General features: G+C 39.2%; 1 protein-coding gene across 9 annotated transcripts in view; it reads right to left on the bottom strand.

Annotated features, from left to right (window-relative positions):
- Positions 1-24,890, bottom strand: part of C4H4orf50 (chromosome 4 C4orf50 homolog) — an 82,435-nt gene that overhangs the window by 42,244 nt on the left and 15,301 nt on the right. For 3 of the 9 annotated variants that reach the window (XM_048046161.2, XM_048046157.2, XM_066995629.1), the window contains exons 9-14: positions 23,151-23,297; positions 19,315-19,491; positions 17,094-17,150; positions 16,489-16,671; positions 7,592-7,834; positions 4,950-5,414 (exon numbers count right to left, since the gene is read on the bottom strand). In XM_048046161.2, coding sequence (XP_047902118.2) covers positions 5,010-5,414; positions 7,592-7,834; positions 16,489-16,671; positions 17,094-17,150; positions 19,315-19,491; positions 23,151-23,297 — 1,212 coding nt within the window. In that variant the 3' untranslated portion in view covers positions 4,950-5,009. The remainder of the gene's footprint in view (positions 1-4,949; positions 5,415-7,591; positions 7,835-16,488; positions 16,672-17,093; positions 17,151-19,314; positions 19,492-23,150; positions 23,298-24,890) is intronic. The other 6 variants (XM_048046165.2, XM_048046176.2, XM_066995630.1 and 3 more) reach the window with 6 other exon arrangements.

Below are 24,890 nucleotides of genomic sequence, written 5' to 3'. Positions count from 1 at the left end.
AGTACAGGAGCGAAGGTTCAATAGTTTATGCATATTAAAAAAGACAGAGTTTTGGGAGTATTTTATACAGACACTGATCTTTTTTCATTCCCCTCTTTCAGCATCATCGAGGCCAAAGGAGATGAGGGACATCTAAACTGCTACAGGACAAGTGTCTCCCACTGGCCTGGTCCCACTGTCATCTACACTTGGGCTTGCAGTGGAGCACACATACGAGTTTCCTTCCCATGGAAACTAAAGTATTTGGGAAACCAATGGTAGATTGAGACGCGCCTGGATTTTAACTTGCAGTAGAGTCAAGGTACAACCAGAACTCCCACTGCATAGTCTTAATGTTGTCTTAAGTTAAGTTTTAAATTCAGTCTTTAAAATAAAAATTTCAGTCTATTTCCCCACTTCTATTATTGACTCCCAAAGGGGAGAGAAAAAAAAAAAAAGAAAAAGAAATAAAGAAATATCTGCAGAAAGTGATTTCTCCCTATTATTGTATCTCACCTTCATTTATGCCTATCCCCTGCATTTATACATACATAAGTATAAAAATATACATAAATATTTCATACAGATGTAAATTAACACATTATCTTATGGCTCCCCATTATCCTGACTGATAAGATTGAGGCCACGGACAATACTCCTAAGTGTTCTGGCCAAGGTTTCTGAAATATTTAGCTTTCTTCCATAGCCCCTCCTGCTCTCTTTATTCTAAAGAAAAAACTGCTGAGAGAATGACGGACTTAAGTCAGAGCTACCAGCTGGCTGACCTGCTAAGAATATAGCTGCACAATTAGATCTGTGAGTTTCTTGGTTTAATCAGGCCTTAAGAGAAAGGTCTGCACTGCAGAAGCCTTCCATGCATTATCTGGTTTTAATAAGCAGCTTTAATATTCATCAGCTTAAGGGATAGATGAAAAGACTAAGAAGATATTAGTGCTCTTGCACATCAGAATTGCCACCCAAAAAAATATAAACATGATTTATTAAGGACTACAGAAAATTTAATCATCGGCAACTCATTTTTGTCCCGACCCACACCAATGTCAGTCCTGAGCATGGGACTGTCATCGTGGGCTGAGCCTCAGATCTGATCCCCAAACCTCCTCTGCACATAAAGTTTTTCATAGTAGATGGAGAGTGGTAGGCTTCCAAAGCAATCCCTCTCCATTTTCTACAAATATTTAATCTCCAAGGAAACCTTGTGGTTTGAACAGTGAACAGTGGCATCATTTACATTGAACACACCAAGCTTTGTGGTCTTCCTGAGTTTCCAGTGCCTCCCAGGCCTTTCTCCAGTGCACTCACTCACATTCTCAAAGGGGGGACACAGACCATGTTCCTTCCACATCCTGCTGCTATTGATTCTGACCAAACTATGTCTGGTTTAGATATTCCTAATATGTAACTGTCAACCGACTTTAACTATCAAGAATTCATGACGCAAGTTCAGGCAAGACTGGATAAGATAGGTGAATGAAGACAAAACATAAGACAGGTTATTATTTTTCTTTTTCAATATTATGCACACTACTTTCCTGAAAAATAATAAGAATAGAAGAAACAGTCTAATACAGGAACTGCATTGACTAAAGACAACTTCCTTAATATACACATGATCTGTCATTGTAGGTGTTCTGTTTCTTTTCATCTGAACATAAAACTAGCTTTATGTTCCTGTTTATGACCGTTCCTACCAGATGAAAGCAAAAACAGATAATGCAAGAATGCAGGAGAATTTGTAGCTTCCTTTGACTACATAAAACTGCTTGTTCAGTACTGGAAGATTTTTATTATTATTATTTTTATATTTTACAGCTTTCACAGGAAAACAGCTATTCCTTCTGGTGGTTTTCGATTTTCACATCCCACTCCCTCCCCCAGTGCATGTGCAAACTACTCTGCAGTGCATTTGTTGCCTCAGGTACATCATGGTTTTCTTTTTTAAAGTTTATCTTTCACACAGACTTTAAAAAGCACTAAATATGCACAATTGCCATGTATTCCATTTGTATGCTATTTCTAAATGATATTTCTGTTAGCACTAGAGAGAAAAGAAAGGACCTTGCTGCTAAAATACAACATTTTTACTTTAGTACTGGGGAGTTCAAGCACGGAAAAAACAACAGCATGAATATTGCCTGAACATGCTTAACAGGCATTCATTTGATGCGTACTATTGATCCTAGCAAATAGTTTTGTGATGTTTCTAACCAGTTCTTTGTAAGTGGAAGAGTCTGAATGGGAAACAGCCTCTGTGAGTGAGGAAACACTGATGTCCTGCTTCCTTCCAAGTGTCCTGATCATCCCATCAAGATCTTTTGAATTGGATGTTCCTTGGACACCAGACAGCAGATAATTCAACACAAGTCAACTGTTCAGGTACATTCTTTAAGCACACTGCTACCATTCACCCTCAATTTAAAAAAAAAAAAAATCATTTACAGAATAAGGGGCAATATTAATTATTCTGTCTGAGTCCCTCAGCATACTCAGACTCCCAAAGGACCTCAGCTTGGCAGGACACCAACATACAAACCATCTGGTCTGCCACTGTAGGTCTTGGAGCTGGTTTCTATAAATGACAATGTTTAAAGAATTTGAAGGACCTTGTTTGCTGGTGTAAAGCATCATCTAATCGTGTACATCAGTTAGCACATAATTATTTGGCATAATCTGACCATCATTTCTCATTTGCCCATTCAGTGGTGGGATGAAATGGAGTAGGACAGAAGTTTAAAACAGAAAGCCTTTAGGTGACCCATATTTTCTAGCGCTATTGCAGGCAGCACTGCAAACTGATCACTGTTAAATTATTAGCATTCCTCCACTGCAGTATCTAAAATTTTCCATTTTTACTTAAGAGAAATAAAAAGCACCTGAAATAATTAGACAGATGATAACTGTGATATCTGCACATATTTACACAACTTTTTGTAGTAGGAAGAATTAATTTCTTAAAGAACTAAAAACGCAGAGGGCTACAGGATTTTAGTTAAAATCTATGACTTTCAAAACAAAGATACAAAGTGCCAGCAGAGAATTTGTTTGCCTGCAGAATTGATTAAGTCAAAGTGGACTTAGGCAGTACATGGTTTGCAAGTGTCTGTTCCCCACCTAATACTGTGTGTGTCTGCAGCCCTTGTTCAGGAAATCATTAATTCCCAAGGGAGGAAAAATGGGGCCAAATAACCTAATTAGCTGTAAAATGAAGCATGATAGTTAAACCACAGTTGCCTTTCATAGAAAGGGACTGGACCAAGAAAGGCTTAATTTTGTGGTACGATACTATGGTATCAATGATAACAGGCTACTATCTTACTGTCATATGGTATTATTATTAATACCCTTATTACTAACACACTTCACGTATGATGTGACTTCCCACCTGAACTACCAGGCCCTGTAATTTACTGTCAGCATGAAAAAGTTCCAAAATAGTTTTCATTAAATGCTGATTCTTAAAGCATCATTTTATCAATATGAACGTTGCTGTGTCAAATATTTATAAGTGTTTTTCCCCATCAAAATCTCTTAGTGTTAAACAAAACAGCTGTTGGTAGGGTGTCAGCTATGTTTTCAGAACTGCTGGCCAGCATCAGGAAGAACAGGAAGACACATGAGAGCAGACTTCCAGATTTTGGATCCTCACAGGTGTCTCCTCTGCTTACACAGTGCTTCAAAACATCAATTCCAGAGGCTATTTCCTGTGGCATCTGGTGTGTATTTTCTAAAGAGGTGTTGGATGAAGACCAATTCAGTTACTGCTGTAAGCAATTGCACTGCTATGTTACTGAGCAAACGAAGATGGGTTTCGCACCATAAAGCATGAACATATGCATTAGTATTTCTTCAAAACCACTCATTTTGTTTCTGCCTTCCAAAGAGCAGCATCAAGTAAAGCAGCAACGTACTATGAACCAAATTGGGGGTAATCAATGAAGGCAGAGAAAGAGTGCAGAACAATGCCACATATTAAAAATTAAGTGTGTTAAAAATGCCCTTTTCTTGCAACAGTGCTTAAACATAAAGATAGCTCTGAGACTTGAATATTGGAGGGTTTCCAAAAGTATTAATGCTGGTAGGATCCCAACGTGAATGACACTTCAGTGTCCTGGAGAATTTACAATCACGCTCGGTTAAACTTCCCCAACTCGAGCACTGTCGGTCACACATGCAGCTGCACACACCTCCTTCCTCCTCCCTCCCACTACCCCAGGATCCATCAGAGGGTCACACAGAGCAGACCACATCTGTTTGTGATTCAGGGTGGTGAGGAAGCAGTGTTACAGCTGCACTAGCACAGCTGGCTTGGCACTTCTGCTTACTGCAGGGACAGGGGTTTGGCAGCACCGCATCCACCCCTGGAACGCTGAAGTTACTGTACTCACGATGCCCAAGCAGTCACCTAAAGAAGTGCTCTGAAACAAGTCCAGAAAAGCTACTCAAGTTAAACTGCAGCTTGAATAAGGAGCTTAAAGGTAACAATTGAACGAGGATAATTTACAGATACTACCAACTACAGGAACACATTGAATATCTGGCTGTAGGTCAGTTTATAAAGGTAAGAAAGAAGAAAAATCCTGAGACATTAAGGAAACACCACCAGCAACATTACCCTCAAATTTCTGTAAAATGTGATTTTAGGAAGCCCATGGCACAACATCTCAGAAGGCAGACATTTTTTCAGAACTTGCCACTGCAAGCTGAAGAAATGGATTATCCATAAAAGCAAAAGTGATTTAATAGATTGTTTCACAGTCTCAGCTAAAGGAAAAGTAAATCATAAACAGGTGGTATGCAGTTATGCAATTTTGCAGTTATCTCAAACAAGTTGCTAAGCCATGCTAACTAGTAAAATATTTTTGTTTATAAAATTATGTCTTTTTATACATACATAGAAAATGTATGTACAAAAAATAAAAAAATAAAATCACATTGCTAAGATGCTTTACCTGGTTTTATTTCTGAGGTTTATATTCTTTCCCGTGCAGCTGATTTCTCCCCACAGGATTTCAACCTTTATTACTTGCCGACAACACGTCTGACAAATAGCTTTTTGCTGCGGTAGCTGAGGTTGAGCCATCTGTTTTATCTCTAGAGAGCCATGCATTATTCGTAATGACATTTTTCTGTTTCATTCCCTGGGGAATAGCACCTGCATGCTGATTTCCTATTTGACCCCAAAATACATCATCCCGTTTGGACAAGCGGTCCCTCCCTTTCGTGGCCCAGGAAGCACCATGCTCTGAAGGCTCCAGTGTCTCCTTCATCTTTGAGAGCGGAGGCCAAGGGGTTTCCTCCTGGATCACAGGCAGGTTGCGGTCACCTGTCAGGTTCACATTGCAGGGATCAGCTGAAGGTATCTGAGGAGGATCGAAGAGAAGAAAACCTTGGATGTCCCAGTGTGTTTCTGCACCCTATATGGAAACAGGTCACTCTGGGCATTGTGGCTGATTTCAGCCATTGCTTCCCATTTAATTGTACAATAGGTCTGTGTCATGCTCTCCCTGGGATTTAATCAAAGCACACATGGTGTATATAGATATATATAAATAATCCATGAATTAACAAAGATCAGGGCCATCAAAGAGCCGTTTGCAGTTTGCTCTCTCTACTAATTCTCCTCTATTACAATATTTTTACCACTCATTTTTACATATGACCGTGATAAAGAAGATGACCGGGAAAGCAGCTTGAATTATCACATAAACCCCCAGAATAAATAATTTAAGGATTCCATATGTTATCAGAATTCTGAGTCAACATTTTGTTCTAGTTTCTTAACTACAAAGAGACATCAGTATCTTGCATGATTTTTTTTTTCAATTATTCTTGTCAAAAGCAAAAACAATGTTTTTGTATGTTTTATTCCTTTTATTTTAACCTGAGATTATAAAGAAAATTCATTAGATCAATATTTGTAACTACACTAGCTAAGTGGCTCTGGAAATTGCATATTTGAATTTTGTTTCCATAAAATTATGGAGTGGTTAGGTTGTCTTAGAAAGGGTGAAATCTCCTGCAAGTTTAGATTAGCAGCAGACTGTCACAAATGCAATTGCAATTGATCAACTCTGGTCTTAACAGGATTCCTGCAGTTAATGGAAATTACTATAAAGAGCTTCAGGGCATAGGAATAATTGGATCACTAAAAAAAAAAACAAAATGGAGGGGGAAAAAAAAAAAAGGTAGGACAGGATCAACATGATAACTACTTCAAAAAAAATAATAATAATCCAACAATTTTCAGAGACAATCTCGCCAAGAGTATATCATGATTAAAACAACAACTTTTAATTGTTTTACATGCCCCAAGCCATTCTTAAACAATGGGGAAGAAAAAGCATAATGAAAAACATTAAGTACATGTTATCTTCAGATTGTTTAAACTAACAATAAAATGTGCATCTCTGGAAATGATCATTGGCAAATGATCATTGCGTACGCTTCGCTGGGTTAGAAACTGGCTGGATGGCCGGGCCCAGAGAGTTGTGGTGAATGGAGTCAAATCTGGTTGGAGGCTGGTCACTAGTGGTGTCCCCCAGGGCTCGGTACTGGGGCCGGTCCTCTTTAATATCTTTATCGATGATCTGGATGAGGGCGTCCAGTGCACCCTCAGTAAGTTTGCAGATGACACCAAGCTAAGTGCGTGTGTCGATCTGCTCGAGGGCAGGAAGGCTCTGCAGGAGGATCTGGATAGGCTGGAGCGATGGGCTGAGGTCAACTGTATGAAGTTCAACAAGGCCAAGTGCCGGGTCCTGCACCTGGGGCGCAACAACCCCAAGCAGAGCTACAGGCTGGGAGATGAGTGGCTGGAAAGCTGCCTGGCCGAGAAGGACCTGGGAGTATTGGTTGATAGTCGGCTGAATATGAGCCAGCAGTGTGCTCAGGTAGCCAAGAAGGCCAACGGCATCCTGGCTTGTATAAGAAGCAGTGTGGCCAGCAGGTCTAGGGAAGTGATTGTGCCCCTGTACTCGGCTCTGGTGAGGCCGCACCTTGAGTACTGTGTTCAGTTTTGGGCCCCTCGCTACAGGAAGGACATGGACGTGCTCGAGCGAGTCCAGAGAAGGGCGACCAAGCTGGTGAGGGGTCTGGAGAACAAGTCTTACGAGGAGCGGCTGAGGGAGCTGGGCTTGTTCAGCCTGGAGAAGAGGAGGCTCAGGGGCGACCTCATCGCTCTCTACAGTTACCTTAAAGGAGGCTGTAGAGAGGTGGGGGTTGGTCTGTTCTCCCACGTGCCTGGTGACAGGACGAGGGGGAATGGGTGAAAGTTGCGACAGGGGAGTTTTAGGTTGGATGTTAGGAAGTACTTCTTTACCGAAAGGGTTGTTAGGCATTGGAATGGGCTGCCCAGGGAGGTGGTGGAGTCACCATCCCTGGAGGTCTTTAAAAGACGTTTAGATGTAGAGCTTAGCGATATGGTTTAGTGGAGTACTTAGTGTTAGGTCAGAGGTTGGACTCGATGATCTTGAGGTCTCTTCCAACCTAGAAATCTGTGTGATACTGTGATTCAAATATTTATGTGATCTGAAAAAGGACTGCCAAGAAAAGTAGATTTCAATAAACTAAAAATGATGAAAAAAATTTTACTGACCTGGCAATTTTTGCAATGGTTTTGTCTTAGTTCCCGATGCAAGGCTATGATCTTCTCTGGACTTCTTAATTTTATAGGAGAACTGGCATACACGTTTGGAGTGATGTGAGAACTGCGGATGCCATCCACCTCTCGTAGAGAGTTTGCAGGTTTTGACCCTGTCATCCCGTTCACTCTGACATACGTCTCGTGATCCTCTGACTGTCCACTAGCCTCCGAAATGTCTGTGGAAGAAGGCAGCAGCTGCAAGAAAAAGTACCATTTTTGGAAATTCATAGTAGATGAAGTTTTCCAACACTGTGTATTTTGAATTAGTAGAATCTGCTTAGATTAATTCATCACAGTAAACATTCATAGAAATTAAATGTAAAGAAGTTATATTTACTGAAATAATAAAAAAAAAAGTCAGTTTACCAATTATTTTAACTACGAAACATTCTTGTATCCTTTTAAAATGGAATCCTACATTTCTCAATTTTTCTCCAGGAACTAAAAATTCCAAATTTGCATATGGATATTAAGAGAAACTATTAAAAATAAATAAACGAATAAGCTAGTTTTTTGATTGCATGATTGCATGTTTCCTCTTGAAGAATCTCAAAATTTGCATTTCTTTTGCATATTCTCTCACTCCACGACAAATTCAGGTTTGTCTACCTAAGAATGCTCACGACAGTTAAGCATAATAGATTTTTAGAGTATATTAGTTCAACTGCAAAAACTCTTCCACAGACTCCCATATTCTGAATTAAAATTTTCCTAGTTGAATTGATTTCATTGCATGACCAGATTGACTAACACCACAACAAAGCTTTCAGATTATCCCTCCTGAATATCCTTTTCACTGAACTGAAGCTACATTTAGAGAGAAATGCAGCTTGTTTAATTATGCACATTCTTATAATAGTTGGAAACAGGAAGATCTCACTGAAAATAAATGACTACCACAGGGCAGTAGCATTTCATCATCCAAATACAAATTTATTAAAGCAACAGGATTAATGCTTCATTTTTTTCTTGCAGTTGCACAATGAATTTAAGATCGTTAGCAAATTTTTCAGCCTTTTGTTGTTGTTTTAATTAATTCCAAAATTAAAACATCTGCTTACACAATGAAGTGATCACCTCATTGTAATTAGTCCTCTTGCAAAAGCTTCAGAAATGAAAATACTATAAATATCCCAGAGCAGAAATTGTTATTTAAGATAAAACACATTTTACTTAAAACAATGCTTTGTTTTTCCTCTGTATATCTTTAATGAGCATTAGCTACATCACTTGTGTCCACGGAAAAAAAAAACACAAAGGGTTCTGAAATGTTGTAGTGTTGTAAGATTACTCTGATGTGAGTACCCCCCCAAAAAAGATGAGCATTTATTGAGAAGCTGATCCACCAAACTAAAATGCTATGACAGCTTAAAGGACTATGTATGGTGTGTGAACTGTTGCCATTGCTGAGGAAAGAAGTTTCACCATCTTGCAGTAGTGATCACCATGGAGCTTTCTGAGAAACGTGCAAGCACTTCAAGAGCAGCTCCAAGGCCAGGGAGAGAGCACACAGACATCAATTGTGCTGTACTGTCCGTAGCCTTAGAGCCTGAATCCCTGCAGGGTACAACCTAGCCTCACCTGAGAAAGGTCATCGCTCTTGTCTCCTGCTTGCAAAGAAACCCTCAAAGCTGTTGGTCTTGGAGTATGAATCTCATAATTCTTAAATACACCAACATGCTGAGAGTCAGCCCATAGGGTCAGGAGGGTGGGACATGCCTGTCTGTCTCCACCACTGTTGCAGGAAAGACCTTTCCCCAGGATAATACACCAGGATAATAATAATATCCCCAGGATATCACATCCCCAAGATGTGATAGAATGTGAATGATAAACACGAGTGATGGACACTGACTTTGATCCCATTCCTCCTTCTGTTCTTGGCTCCCCATCATGAGAGGTGGGAGACAATACTGCTGAATTCTGGCCATTGGTCCCATTAAAATACCCAACTCAAACGTGTTCGGCCAGCTGAGACACTGACTGCTCCTTGGTGGTGGCTACCACCTGGCTCATTTACTTCAGGCCGAGCAGGGAACAAGACAGTGACATCCGGGAGCTGAAGGAGCACTCATATGGAACAACTTTGGGCACATAATTTAGATGGGTGCTCCTCCCTAGGGGACTTGCTTTCTCCATGCTGATAACAGAGGGCGTCTGTGATCTGGATAGTGTTTATTTAGATAAGGTGGTATGAATACCCAATCATATCCTAGCACCACAGCCATAGATAAGTTGGAAAGCAAAAGCTGTACATTTGGATGGTTGCCTATAAACACTGAAGCCAAAGGCAGCTTCCAAAGTCCTTGGTTTCTAACCAAGGTTATGAAAACAGTGACTGTCTCCAGCATTCACAAAAAAAATGCTGCCTGGCTGAAAGTGATGGAGGGGTTACAAAGGGCAGCCCTGAAATGTTCTGAGGCATGAAGAGATTGGATCTAAAATTATTTGATGAGAATTTCCTCACTGCAGGAAGCACAGTTAGAGACATCCCTAGTGATAGATGAGAATCAGCAGGAGCAGCACAAGTTCTGGAGTTCAATGACCCGTGCAAAGGCAAATCACTGTCCTCCTCGGTAGGCAGGATTGCTGGCAAAGCTACCAGGAAAAAAACAGCACCAAATCAAAGCTGAGATACTGGTAGATATTGCTAGGGAAAAAAAAAAAAAAAAGTCATCAAAGGGTCTTTTCTTTTATTTCCTTCAACTATTCAACCCACCAACTTTTTTGAGTTCCAGGATTACTCAGTTCTGCTGCCGCCGATACAGCAAAGCTCAGCAGAGATGTGAGTTAATGCAAACACTGGTGAGTGGTTTGGGCTATATATGAAAGCTGGTATGATTCTTCCCAAAACACACTTCTTCAGCATTTCATAAGACTTTGTGAAACACTAAAAGTCAGATTTTCTATAGCACTATAGATGCGGCCCAGCATTTTCAATAGAATCATTAAGGTTGGAAAAGACCTTCAAGATCATCTGGTTCAACCATCATCCTACCACCAGTATCTCCCACTAAACCATGTCCCTAAGCACCACGTCCAACCTTTCCTTAAACACCCCCAGGGATGGTGACTCTACCACCTCCCTGGGCAACCTGTTCCAATGCCTGATTGCTCATTCTGAGAAGAAATGTCTCCTAATTTCCAACCTGCACGTCTCCTGTTGCAGCTTGAGGCCATTCCCTCTAGTCGTATCACTAGTTATCTGCGAGAAGAGGCCAACCCCCAGCTCCCCACACCTTCCTTTCAGGCAGTTGTAGAGAGCAGTAAGGTCTCCCCTGAGCCTCCTTTTCTGCAGACTAAACAACCCCCGTTCCCTCAGCTGTTCCTCATAGGACTTGTGTTCCAAGCCCTTCACCAGTTTTGTAGCCCTTCTCCAGACACGTTCCAAGGCCTCAATGTCCTTCTTGTAGTGAGGGGCCCAAAGCTGAACATGGTACTCGAGGTGCGGCCTCACCAGAGCTGAGTATATTTTTATTCATGAACACAAAAATTCCTGCATTTTGTCTCAATGTGCATTTCATCCATTACCTAATTATCACACTTTACCTTTTTACAGTATTAGTTCTATTTTCCTTTGATGTTTGTTTTTACGTTCCTGTAAAGTTTCCACAAATTCCCCCACCTAGGTAGAAATGACAGTATTGTGATATTCCACCAAACTTGGCAGCGTGCAAGTTTACCCTTCAAGTTCTTGAAAGGATGAATATTAAAACCAAAAAATACTACCCTTCCCCCTATTACCAAAATGAAAAGATAATGCTTTCATAGATAAGAATAAAAAGTTTTAATTCCTCTGGATAATTTTAATTGAATATTTTAATATAAATTCTGGTATTTATGAGGAAGGTTCATTTTCAAAGTTATTTTATTTCTTTTTAATCACGGCTATTAGTCTCCTCGCATTTACTGTTCTAGACAAACTCCCATCGTTTCCTATGTATTACAGCAAAACCCATTGCTAGAATATCTCTTTTATGTATGCAGTCAGAAAACAGGTCTAAATCTTTGTCAGACAAATCCAATTTTACTTTTAAATGGCACTAGACTTGAGTATGTACTAACTCCTCAGCTACTAAAAATTCATGAGAGTCCCTCTCTAAGAACATTAATTTACATAATAGTTGAACTGCTTTATCGGTTATTTCTCTGGAAAGGACAGGCTGCCCTTAAGTGTTTTTAATCCATATTTTATACTCTTCAGTATTTTTAATAATTTTTTTCCTGAAGGTCAAAACCAACATATCTCACAATGAATTTTACTGTTCTTTTGAAAAAATGACTAAATAACAACCACCAGCTTTGTTCTTCCATCTCCTTGGAATTCCAATTGATTCAGGTCACATTCTCTGTAACGTTAGAAAAAGAAGCCTCTTCCTGTGAAAAACTTTGTCTGGAAAGGTCCCTTGGTCTTGATCAGCACTGTCCCCAAAAGACTGAAACCCCAGAGTTAAACTGTTTTTCTACTCTAAGAGTGGGACTCACCTGACTAAAGTACGTCTCTTGCTGACCCCTGTTACAATGGAGAGAAAGCCACTTCTTAGACTCAAGTTATCTAAAGCAGATACCTAAAATGAGCAGGGTAACTCCTTGACAGTACCTCTTTACTAACCATGAAAGAAGAAGAGAAACTACCACAGATGTAACTGTCTGAAGTACAGATATCAGACATGAAATGTATCTCATCCTCAGTGTCAGAAAAGCTTCTGATCTTAACAGCAACACACAAATCGTTTTACGATGACAGAATGTTATTTCAGGCCTGTTTCCTTCAAATATGATTCACAGGAAAGCAGTAAGTGCTTTCTTGCAAAGAAATGTCCAGAGAGAAAAAAAAAAGAAAGAAAAAAAAAAAGCATTGTTCTACTTTGATGCAAAGACAATAAAGCTACACTGTTCTGCACATTTATTCCTTATTCTGTAAAACAAATACTTCACTCCACTGGACACATTCTCTACTTGGAGCTTTCCATACATGAGGTTTAAGATGACTCCATGAAAAGCAATAAAAAGCACTACCATTTATCCTTACATTCCTTGCACAAATTCCTTCTCAGATCTGAGAAACAGCCACAATGGTTTCATATCCACTATTGGAAGAATATAAAAAATACATCATCAAGTCAAAGGCTTCCAGTGCAAGAGAAATGGAAGTGAATGAGTACAGCAGCATTATCCATTACAGCCATCAGTCATCTGGACAGAGACTGTTGACATAAAACCAGGACTGACTGGCTCAGACATCTGCAGGAAAAAATTGAACATACTCCTGTTTCTCCATGTGCACCCTGAAAAGACAGAAAAAGCCTAAAAATACTGCACAGCTGCACAGGCTGGGATGAGCTCATGTGAAGGGTGAGTCAAGCTCTCTTGCTCCTCTTTGTGGTTCTGCAATATATCAAAAGCAGCATGGACACAGCCTCATATTCAAGCTAGTCAGAGTGGGTAAAGCCTATTTCATAAACCACAAGTAGACACCTAATTTCAGAAAAAAATGGAAGCTCCTCTTTTTGGAATGGAAGTTCCACATTTCCTATTAGTTATCTGAAGCATCTTCTCTTCCTTCCCATTGTTACCAATCTAAGTAAACCAGCTGTTGCAAAGCCCATTCCCAGTCCTTTTTGTCAGCTGTCCAGTGAGCATGCATATCTATCATAAGCTGATGAAAGCTGCCCTGTGTAGTTTTCATTGGAAACTGCAGAGAAACAATAACTGTTTATAATGTCCATAAATTAATCCTATAACAACAAGAAAACAAAGATGAGAACAGGTCCCTTCCAACTGAAAAAAAAAAAAATAATAATAATCAGCATTTAAAAGATTACAAAAGTGTTTCTTACATTCTATCCACAAATTGCCTCTCAGATGTGAGAAATGGGAGCTAACCAAAGGACTGAAACAGAGATTGGCCACATGTTTTGTGTCTGACATTGGGCCCGTGAACACCAGCCATGGCACTGTGCTGAGTGCCATGTACACCTGTTGGAGGCTGCCCTTGTTCCTGGGGTACATCCACTCTTTAAACACGTTTTTTATTTTCCAAACACAAAATAAGACTAAATTTTAATGATTTCGGTTGTCAAAATTTATTACCGGTCCACTACAAAGGGTTCAAATGGTTTCTCAATTTGGGTCTTTTAAAAGGAGAGTATATCTCAAAGTCTAGAAATCTAGTTAACTTCTTCATGACTCCTAAAGTTTCAAGTCCATATTAGACATAGATTGTAATTCCTATGGCTTCCCAAGAGCTTATTTTTTTCAAAACCAAGTGACAGGAACGATGAACCTTTTCTTCATCATCCTGCACAAAATCATCACTTTCACTAGACTTATGTAGGTGTTCATCTGCATGAAAAAGAACTGAAATAAAACCTTCAGTGTAATCTTGTATGTTTATTATGATGAACTAAAATAAAATTAAACTGATTACACTAAATTACTAAATTAAACTAAATGACAAATGAAGGGATTTCATGGTTTACAGTTTTATAGTGAGAAAAAGTCATTCAAAATCTACTCTTTACAGGGACTTGAAAAGTATATTAAGAGAAGGAAAATTGTATTTCCTTCCTAAACAGATTACTCCAATGTATATCTGGTGTCAGCAAAAAGTATACTGCTGGACCAATATAAGGAACACTACATGATTCAAGAACATTTTAATTCTCACTCAAAAACATTTGAATGCAACATTGAGCAGTGACAATAACCAAGAACAACAAAACTCAACATGAGTGCTGCTCTGCTGAACCAAACTGATTTGAAATATTCAGTTAGTGTAAATCAGCAAGATTGAGCCATTGGGACAACAGTGATTTACAGGGTCTGAGAATACAGTTTCCAACACTGAAAGTGAAGCACAGCTCCGATGATGATTGGTTTTGCATCACACTGCCTTAGTGTTTTACTATTTTAATTGGGATGGGTATTAGGAAGAAAATACTTCTGGAAAACAGTAGGGAATACCCGATCATCTGTTGTGCCCCGAATAAGAAAAGAACTAGGTTAGTGTTTTTTTTTTAAAATGTGAGTAACTTGTGGATGCCCATAAGCCTTCCACTGAAGTTAGAGCTTTCTAGCACACAGTTAGGGCAAATCTGTTCCACCTACATGTAATTCCAACAGAGCGGGGAGGGGGCGAAGAGTTCTGAAAATAATTTTAAAATACATTTTTTCTGAGAACCCAGCACAGAATTTTTTACTGCCCTACACAAGACCAGGCACTGAATTGAATGCAGAGTCCCCTTCTGTTCAAAGGGCTCTGGATCAGCCCTCCATGCATCACTGCATACATTCAGATGAAATTCTTCAGCAAGCTAAAAAAGGCAAGTCTGCTGCCAATGTGCAACAGACTTCTGTTTGTCACTGGATGTAGAAATGAATAAAGCCAATTGGAAATTTTTATTTTAAGAAGGAAAAAAATGCATCTGTCCACCAAGTTTTCTCTAGAAGCATTCAAATGTTAGGAATGATTTAGAAGTAAAAATCTCAGGGGAAGGAAGGGAATGAGCTTTCAAAGGAGTTTTACGTCAGTAAAAGCTGGGAATCTTAGATGTGAATTTCAGCAAGAATACGAGTTGAAATGCAAAAAGTAATTCTCAAAGATGAAAGGTCAATTCAGTTTACAATATGTTGGCAGAATTCAGTGCAAGATTTTGAAAACCAAAGGAATGTATCACATGAATATGAAACATTCTCTCTTCTTTGTGATTACAACCACTACTTATTAAACTAGCAGCAGTGCCACTTGGAAATTTTCTTACTAAAATGTTTTCCATTGGACAACTGAATTCACAGAAATCTAAATTTTTCATGAGAACATGCAGATCTGCCTTGGCAGGAAGGGTTTCTCCTATTACACATGGAATTCCTTACCACAGCCAGCTGAAGCAGCTGGACCCAGGATAGTCTGAAGTGCAGCATCATGGTGCCAGCAAGAGCCAGCCTGTTGTGTGCATGCTCCAGAAACCAGGCATGAATCCCCACCTCCCTGAGCCCAGGTGGGACCTCTGGCCACTAGAGTGCTGCGCACTATGGAGAGGGATTTCTGATCCACCCAGTGAACAGGTAAATGTCTTTTGGAGCAGTGAATCGTATCTGGTGCTCCTACATCCCAGATGAACTCATTGGCCATCAGGATTTAGATTTAGTCTAATTCTGTCTTGGTAAAGTTGTTATATTTTGTGATAATTGGACATTCAGGAAGACAGTGTGAATGAGCACAGTATTTTGATATTTTGTTTATTGGGAAGCTTTACACTATGCTCATTCATCACAGCAATGTCTGAGAAAACGTCTGAAGGCAGTGAAGTATTATCTCCCTTTCTGACAGATGAGTTATTAATTCCTGACACACAGAACATTCATTCTCAGTGTGAGCTTGGGCAAGACAGGAGGGGAACCAGACTTGACATACTCAAAGGAGACATAGCCAGATACAAATTCCAGTCCCATCCCACAACCACACTGCCATTTCTTTTTCTTTTGATTCCTTCAGAAATCTGGGATGAAGCATTGTGCAGGAAGAAAATGCAGAAAATTTATTTAAAGTCAAATTGTATCATATATGCTGCATTATCCACTAGGCCCCGTATTTTGTCTAAGTATTAGGTAAGTGTTTTTGCAATGTGCACAAACATACTTGGCGATAAGCTCCAGAAGAATTAAACCCCAACCAAAACTGCAGTAAAACAGCCAACTCCACTGACTTGCCTGAAGCAATATTTATATTAGGTGCCCAGATATATTTTATAACTATACACTGAGTCTCACTGAACACTATAAAAAAATCGCTAACTTAATACAGAAGCTGAAACCAGAGGATCCTATAAGGACATACAAACACTAACCTCTTGATTACACACTGGTGTAAAAGTGGCTGCGTACTCTGCCAGGGCCATGTCGTTCACCAGGCGTTTCACCTCTTCATCAAATGTGGAGTTCTTAAATCCTCGCTGGTGAAATTCACTGTGCATCCTGGTAATGAAGCTGTTCCTTTCCTGGCATTTTCGTGTGAGGCAAGCCAACTTAGCCTATGCAGTATGAACACATACACATTGATCTCACTCCCTGCTGAGACCTCAGTATTGCATTTTGTGTTTGATGGAATTCCACACATTGTGACCCAAAGCTGTACATGGCAGCCCTATGCTTCTAGGCCATCTAAGTGCTTCTGCACCCTGCAGCAGAGGGGCACACACACATAAACTGGACAGAAGCGTTCACTTTTCCATCTGTGAAGACCCACTTTCCCAAACTGAACAGTACCCTTAGCAATAATGTCAAGCAACCCTTGCCTAAAAGCTCAAGAGCAAGCAGCTAAGCCGGAAGCATCTGCAAAGGCAGGCACACACACAGAGAATGGCTACGATACACTGAAAAATAAAACAAGCCTGTAAACACAGGGATATCCCTTTGCAGAGGCCCTGCTTCAGTCTCAAGGAACACACACTACCTTCAGAGGAGCTAGCGTCAGCTTCACATCAGACTTTCTCTTCTGAAGTTCTTTTGTCTGAAAAGTTGAAAAACATGATTTATTAACTTATTCAGAGGTAACTTTAAAATATTGCAGAAATTTGTTGATGTTTGTTTTAGACCTGACTTTCAAGGCATACACTTCACGTAGCTATGTGACCCTGCATCACAAACACCATGAAGCAGAGTAAGGAGTTGTTTGTACATCGATAAGCCCTGGCACTGAAGCATTGCCCTAGCACTGATGTTGGGCTTACGTATTACCAAGTGCTTTTGGATGCTTTTTAGATGTAGCCCCATATCACTGGGGTTATTTCATCACAGCAGAATCACATTAAAGGCTTGGTATCATTCATTATGCATTAATACTCCCATTTGGACTGTGAATCCTCCAAAATACTCTTTTGGGGAAAAGTTTTCCCTTTTCTTGTTTAAATTATCTTGTAGAATGCAAGAAACACAGGAGGATTTTCTGTATGTGCATTCCATGGCAGGTTTGGAAATGTGAACATCAACAACTTTCTACTCTGACACGATTGATACATTTCCACTACTATGAGATGAGCCAGATGACCTGGTCTGTATCTTATAAGTAAAATGTTTATTATTCATGGGAAACCTGCTTTCTGATAATGCAGAAATGCAGTGTTCTGCCAGGTCAAATCTATTTCTATTATAAATCAATACAGTATTATTTGGCAATAAAGTACAGATTCCTTTGCATTCATTTTGCTTGACAATTTGTATTTCTATAAAAAAAAAAAAAAAAAGAAGACAGAAGACTCCCTTTATAAGAACTCAGTTATGCTGAAAGAGGTCACATGGTCCTCTGCCAAAAAAACGCAGGCTTGGGAAGGAACATAGTATGCAGGACAGAAGAGACATGTCTTTACATTGCACTAGCTCTGAGGGAACAAAGAAAAAGCTGGCAGTAGGTCCCTTCACTGGTAACATTAAATTTTTGATGAGGCACAGAACAAAACGCTTTGTTGATCCTATAGGACAGTTAAGAGCTGCCCATTTACGTGGATAGCACGTCTCACCCTTTGCTCACCTACCATCTCATATGCAACATCCATCAATGCAGGCAGCAGACACTATAAAGCAAATTCATTTTACCAGCACTACTCTGTTAAGAGGCAGCCTAATCAACTCCTGAGAGAAGCCACTAGGCCTCCACAGAGGGTTGGTTAAAGTAAATCACAGCACATGACAAGGCAGTGGATTTATTGTGGAGGAAGGACGATGAAGCTGGCACTCTGCAGGAAGAATAAAATTCTCTGTCTCCTATATTTCAGAGAAAAGAGAGGGGAGAAGAATGTTCTGTTCATTGTGTAGTGTGCTATTGAGAAAATGCCATTTGCTAGCTGTTTCAGAGCACAATGGGCAATTCCAATTTGGCTCATATCGTAGCAATCATCTCTTTTAAAAAATTAGTTCCAAAGAAATGGAAAATAAAATCTAAGGAAACAAAGCCTTAATAGGAATTCATTTCCACCTATGAGCTCAGCTGTTGCAGTCACACTGAGAGCAGTTTGACTTTAAGGCGGCAGCTCTACAAATGTTAATGGGAGTACCTGCCCTGGTTTGCCACGTGAAATACAATGCACATGTGTAAAAACTGCTTGTGTAAGCATACTTGCATGTATATGGAGGCTCTCATGAAAATAACCATGCCAGTAAAATAAACAAATAAACACTACAACACACACCAAAACTGAAAACGAGTTAATGAAATTCATAGTGTGTAACCCTAAGAGCTGGGTCTTAAAAAAAAAGCTACAAAAACTATTAAAATTCTACCCCTAGCTCACTTTATCTCCTGATCTGATACAGTGCAACAAGAGAGCTGGGAATGTTAAAAATCCTGACAATTTAAGCCAGGAAGGTGGCTCTGTAAAAAAAAATCAGCACTACTTTGCTTGCATTATGCTATGGGGATTATAGCAGAGACTGGTGGCAACTTTTATTATGTACTATCATCTTCTCATAATGTTGACCACCCAGACAGTTTATATCTTTTCCCTATTTCTGTGAAGTAAGGGTTACTTTTACATGTCTGTAAACCATTTAATTATCCACAGACCCACTCCCAGGAAAGATTGCTATTTTGGTTTTCTCTTTTGAGACGAGGTAAAATCTGAAGTCTAAGCTCACATCAGTCCGCCCTTTCAAGCACACAGACAACAGCTTTCCTGTACCTTTTCACATAGCCGAGTCTGAAGGAGTTCCACTTCATTTTGCAAGCCGTGAAACTGATTTTGTAACGCAGCCTGGTCCCTGAGCTGGGCTTTCAAGGTCAGCACTTGCTGCTGTAATCTCTTATTGGCTATTTTATTCTCCTCTATTTCCTGGGCATCTTTCACATTGTACACAGGCTAGAGAACAAGTACATAGATTTTCAAATTAGATGTAGAAAATAATAAAAATGTTCTCAATCAAGTTTTAAAGCAACATACCTACCTTGTAACTCATTTTAAACCTAATATGAAATGTCTGACTTCAAACCTTCATAAACACTGTAGCATATCTTGCACTAATCTTAAAACTGTTTATGAGCAAGGAGTTCTTGATCCCCTCTGAGAGTAGGTGTCGGACTGGGATTCCACAAAGTTCCTTCAAGGTAAGTACTGAATTATAATCATTTCATACTTGGGGAAACTGGGGCACAGGCAGATTAAGTGACTAACCTAAGGTCACAGAGTGAGTAAGAATAGAATTCAAAAGTCCCCCGTCTCCTGCTCTAACTTCTATATAATATGCCCCTTGGTTTTCCATGTGTTTATCTCAGAAAGCAAATTGCATGCTTGCAGTTATATTTTTGTTATGGAAGATTATTAATTAAACTAATCTAATTTTAAGTACAAATATTAAAAATACTAAAAAAATATTAATTACATTGAAGTGCAATAATAGTGGTACAGAATAAGTGTACCACTGGGGAAGGAGCAATTAAATTCAGAAGCTCCTCCTCCCCCCCCCCCCCCCCCCCCCCTTTTTTTTTTTGTTTGTTTGTTTCATGCTCTTACATTGAAAGGATTAGTGAGAGTTTTAGATTTATGGCCAGCATCATAATGTCAGCTCCTAGAAGTGATACTATCAGGCTAAATATTCACATGTACAGTCTAAGAATGAGAAAAAGGGAAGGAAGAGTGAAGAAAGTCTTGTGAAAAAATGTTAATGCTGTTGTGAATTTACATTTTATAAATACTGAGTTGATACACACAGCTGTTCAAGCTTTCCTGTAACGTTATACATGCAATTCTAAAGAGATCAAGCATTTTGTTGATTAAGCTAAATATCCTAGTCAGACCTACCATAAAACCACGTAATCTTCTGAGAAAATGTGCAAGAAGATGGTTTGATTTTCATGGGTATTAACACTGAAACAGCTGAGAGAAGAGCTAGTGTTCAGCCATAGCAGCACAGTGTAATTCTCCATGGCTTTCTGACCATCTTTTGAACTTGAACACCTTGGTGACTAGAATATATTAAAAGTACCCTTTCACAGAAAACAGCAAACTGTATTGATAGATCATGTCATTCTGGCTGCGACACATCAAAGCAACACAGATAAAAACATGAGTATGACATTTTCATAGTCTTCCAAATGAAGCACGTTCTCTATGTGTAGCATTCTAATAATTCGTGCATGCTTTGTATCAAAATTGTTGGCTCCCTCTTGTGTTAAGAGAAAAGAACAAAAGCAAGTGTTGGACACATCAAGATTGATTAAACCAGGGTTGCACTGACAAAAGCCTAAGAATGAGTCTGAGTCTAAGACATGGTATTTTCCTCATCTGCTCTCCTACACACACACACAAAACAAAAGCACTTTAAATGAGAAATGGAAGCACTCCCTGACTGAAGATGCTTAATAGAAAAGAGGTGGAAAAAATAATTTGCTTGAAGGTTAAAGACAGGCAAGGGTTGCCTCTTTCCTTTTGCACTTTGCTGGCCTGCTAGAAGATTTCTGTAGTTTCAAAGCACAAATGAGGCATACAAGAATTATTTCTGATCACTGTCAGGTGTCCCAGTTAACAGTAACCATTGAACCATTGGTCAAGCTCCAAAAGGGTGAAGGACTCAGCAACTGGGAAATAACTGAAGGATAACTAAACCCAAAACTTAGCATTTAACACACTGCATTCTACAAAATCTGACAAGATCTCTAGCATTTAAAGTTGATGCCTAAACATTAAAAAAAAAAAAAAATCCTTCTCTATGTGCTGCGCTTGTTTCAAAACTGAAAATTAGAGGAAATATGACCTTTTGGCTACAGGCCATGATAAGAGTTGGGAGATCACTGGGGAAACACGGCACCTTATTTACTGTGTACATTTCATCCAAAATGCATTTTCAAAGCTGCAAATAGTACACTGCTCTCTTGCTGCTCACCCACAGATTTCTCTGAACTCCTACTACAATGCTAGAGTTCAGAAAGCCACCTCAACATCCTAGAAAATTTACCCAAATATTCTTATGTTAAATGGTACTTTCCCTGTTAGCAACACCACTGAAACAAGAAGCCTTAGAAGTAATTTTGAGGTATATTATCTCAGCTTTCATTTGTGATGTATAATATCACAACAGTCTTTTGAAGTCTTAGCTGAGAACTAGAATCCCTGGCAACAGAGGCTGTAGAACATAAGGCACAAGGTACAGCCTTGGGTTCTAGATTGAGAGTGCTCACATCCTCACTTTTTTCAAGCATCACAGACAGATGTCTTCCATAAAAGGAAGTTCAGAAGAGGAAAAAAACAAAGATTATTGTGATTTACCATATTTTTTTAATTGATCTTTGAGGAATGAAAAGCACTTTTGGATAGTATGACAACCAACTGAAAATAGGAACAGGATCACCAGTCTTAAGTGTTAACTTAAACAAAACCCCATGATACACTTCTGTTTGTTGTCCAACAATTCGGGGGGTTATTCTTCTTGCTTGAAATAAATGTTATTAAGTTATGTTACACGACAATACTGAGATAAAAAGTCTGTGTTTCATTTTCAATTAGCAATCAGAATTCAGTTGCCTAAACATCATGCCATGTGAGGCGTAAAAGCCAAAATAAAGTACACAGGGCTTGCAGATGGCCAACTATGCTCTCGGCCAGGATGCCTTAAGGCATTTCAGTGAGATAAACAGGGACATTTAGGCAACTGAACTGAGCCCAGAATCCTTACATGTTCCAGAATGTGTTTTTATTTTCTTCTGAAGCCATATCTATCTAACAGGTTCAAACTAAATTTGCAAATATTGCAGGTTATTACAAGATTTCTTTTCAAGTGATGTATGTTTCAAATTTCATCTTTGCAGTTCGCCTGTCAAGAAGGAGAGAAATATTTTGGAAGGTATCTAAAAAGTCTTTCTGAAAGCTGCTTCCAGGAGATTATTCAATAATTAAAAATATTTCATTAAAACAGTTTATTTGGGGGGGGGGGGGGGGGGGGGGAATAAAGACTTTATCAAGACACAGAACCCCCTGAAAATTCCAAAAGTTTTCATTAACTGCAAAAACACAGAATTTCTGTGTTATAGATACATTCCAATTAATTTTTTTCTCCCCCATGTGATAGATTTCCTGGATTGTGGGGATACACAGTTGAGCTGCTTATATCAGTTAGATTTTGACTCCCCATTAATCCACACCTCCTGCTCACTTGCAAATGAAGTTGCACCACAAAATGTCCAGCATCACAGCTTCTTTTTGCCTGTCCAAAACTAGTTCTCTGCACTGTAAGGCAAAATGATGCAGTGGCCCAATACCAGAAACATGGGAGTATTCTCAAACTGCAGAGCGGGAAAAGCTAAGAGCACTCAAAGGAAACACCTTCAACTTGGGGTGGCTTCATTAAGGTCACCTGAAAATCCACTTTGCATAACATGTCCTCCCTTTAAAGTTTACATCTGCATTGGCTCTAGGTGCTCTATACTTGCTTCAGATTTCTTGCCAATAACATTAACAGGTGTCTCATCATCCAAAACATCCTGTCCAAAGGAATGTGCTTTTCTTGATTCCATTTACATACATACCATTAATTTGCAGTGCTGCTTTTGAAGCATTTTGTCCCCAGCTTCTTGTTTAAGATGGTCTAATTCGGACAGAACCTGTATCAAACGAGTTTTGATTTCTTCATATCTTGTTTCAGCAAAGCCAAGTTCCATGTACCACTTCTGAGCCTAACAGGAAAAAATAAAAAGCAAAATTACTGAGTGCAGTTAGTCTACCAGTGATACCTTTTCACAATACTGGCTTACAACCATGGACTTGAGTCTGATCTTCATGTTACAAGTTTTATATTGTTGTTAATTGGTTTAAATAAATGGAATTATACCATAATATACCATCTTATAACAATAAATTAGTAAGAAATCTTAAATCTAGTTCTATAGAAATATATCTAACTGGAGTTATGCAGTATAGTAGATTAAAATTGAAGTTGGTTTCTAAATTTGAAGCTACCTGGATGACTCTGAATGATGCTTAAAAAAAAATGTGGTGAATGTACTTAAAGTTTCAGAGATTATATCTTTGAAAGCCATCAGAGCAAAATGAAAGTAAGAAAGGGGTAAAAAAAAAAAATCCCGAAAAATGTCATAAATGAAAAATACTGTGGTGGAAGAAAGAAGCCTATAGACCTGTGAGCCTATACCTTTGTATTACTTCTAAGATGCGTTTTCCCTGCTTATACACATTAACTGTTATTTCAGAAAACAACAACAAAAAACACTCAATAGATAATCTGGCTGCCTAACAGCAAGCTCCCTTCCTCATATGAGGCATCATTTCTGCTCCCTTCTGAATCAAAGGCTTTACATTCTTTTAAATAAACTGAGGAAGTTGCAGTAATACACAAAATGATTAGAAGGACTCAAGTTAATCAGATTTTAAAAATTAAAAAAAAAAAAAAGAAAAAGAAATGATCTATTTGCAGCAAACTATAAGGTCAGGAGTCAGCCATCAACTCACCACTTCATTTCATTTGCCTCATCTGAAATCAGGGAAGTCACACAGTGGTTGTCGAAGGACATCCATTTTGTACACCCACCATGTGTAATCCTACTGCTCTTTTACATATTCAGTGTAACACTTGTAACTGCCAGTGTTATTCCACAGGCAGTCTAAGCAATGCCTGTTACCATGTGAAACAGCTCCATAAATACAAGCTTGACATAAAGCAATACATTCTGCTTAGATAAGCAAGCACTGGAGATTGTTCAATAAAAGCAGGAATGTTAAAGCTAACGTGTCAGGAAAGGCACAACACAGAAAGCTTCCTCAGTTGGTATTAAAACCTCAGATTTGCTGTACACAGGCACAGAATTAGCTGACCATCCAAATAAGAATTTCCACGTAGGTGGTGTTGGACTTTGCGCTTCCTACATAGATGTCAAGACAAGAGGCAGTGTGCATGCTTTGCACTCTCACTAGGTATAAAAACCACTTGACTGTATCAGTTTTTGTCATTTTGCCTATTAATCAAAAATTAGTCTGAATTCAGGTTTGCTGTAATCCTCAGTGTTTCTGCTGCTTTCTGTTCTTCATTTCTAGTGAGGGGGAGGAAGCACTCTGCCCAGAAGTGGCTACAGCAGATATTTTTGTTTGGTGTGTCTTTATTAAGCGCTCAGCTTTTCTCAAAGTCCGCTGAAGGAATGCACCTTCACTTGAAATTCCAGCCAACAATGAATAACTGCGCAATTCATCACTCACCTGAAAGATCACAGAGATAGAGTTTGGTTCTGCAGATCAGAGACTTCCCCATTTTGTAAAAG

Source organism: Anser cygnoides, chromosome 4 (assembly GCF_040182565.1).
Source record: "Anser cygnoides isolate HZ-2024a breed goose chromosome 4, Taihu_goose_T2T_genome, whole genome shotgun sequence".
Taxonomy (NCBI): Eukaryota; Metazoa; Chordata; class Aves; order Anseriformes; family Anatidae; genus Anser; species Anser cygnoides.
The sequence above is the reverse complement of the archived record's forward strand: the minus strand, read 5'-3'. Positions and strand labels throughout refer to the sequence as shown.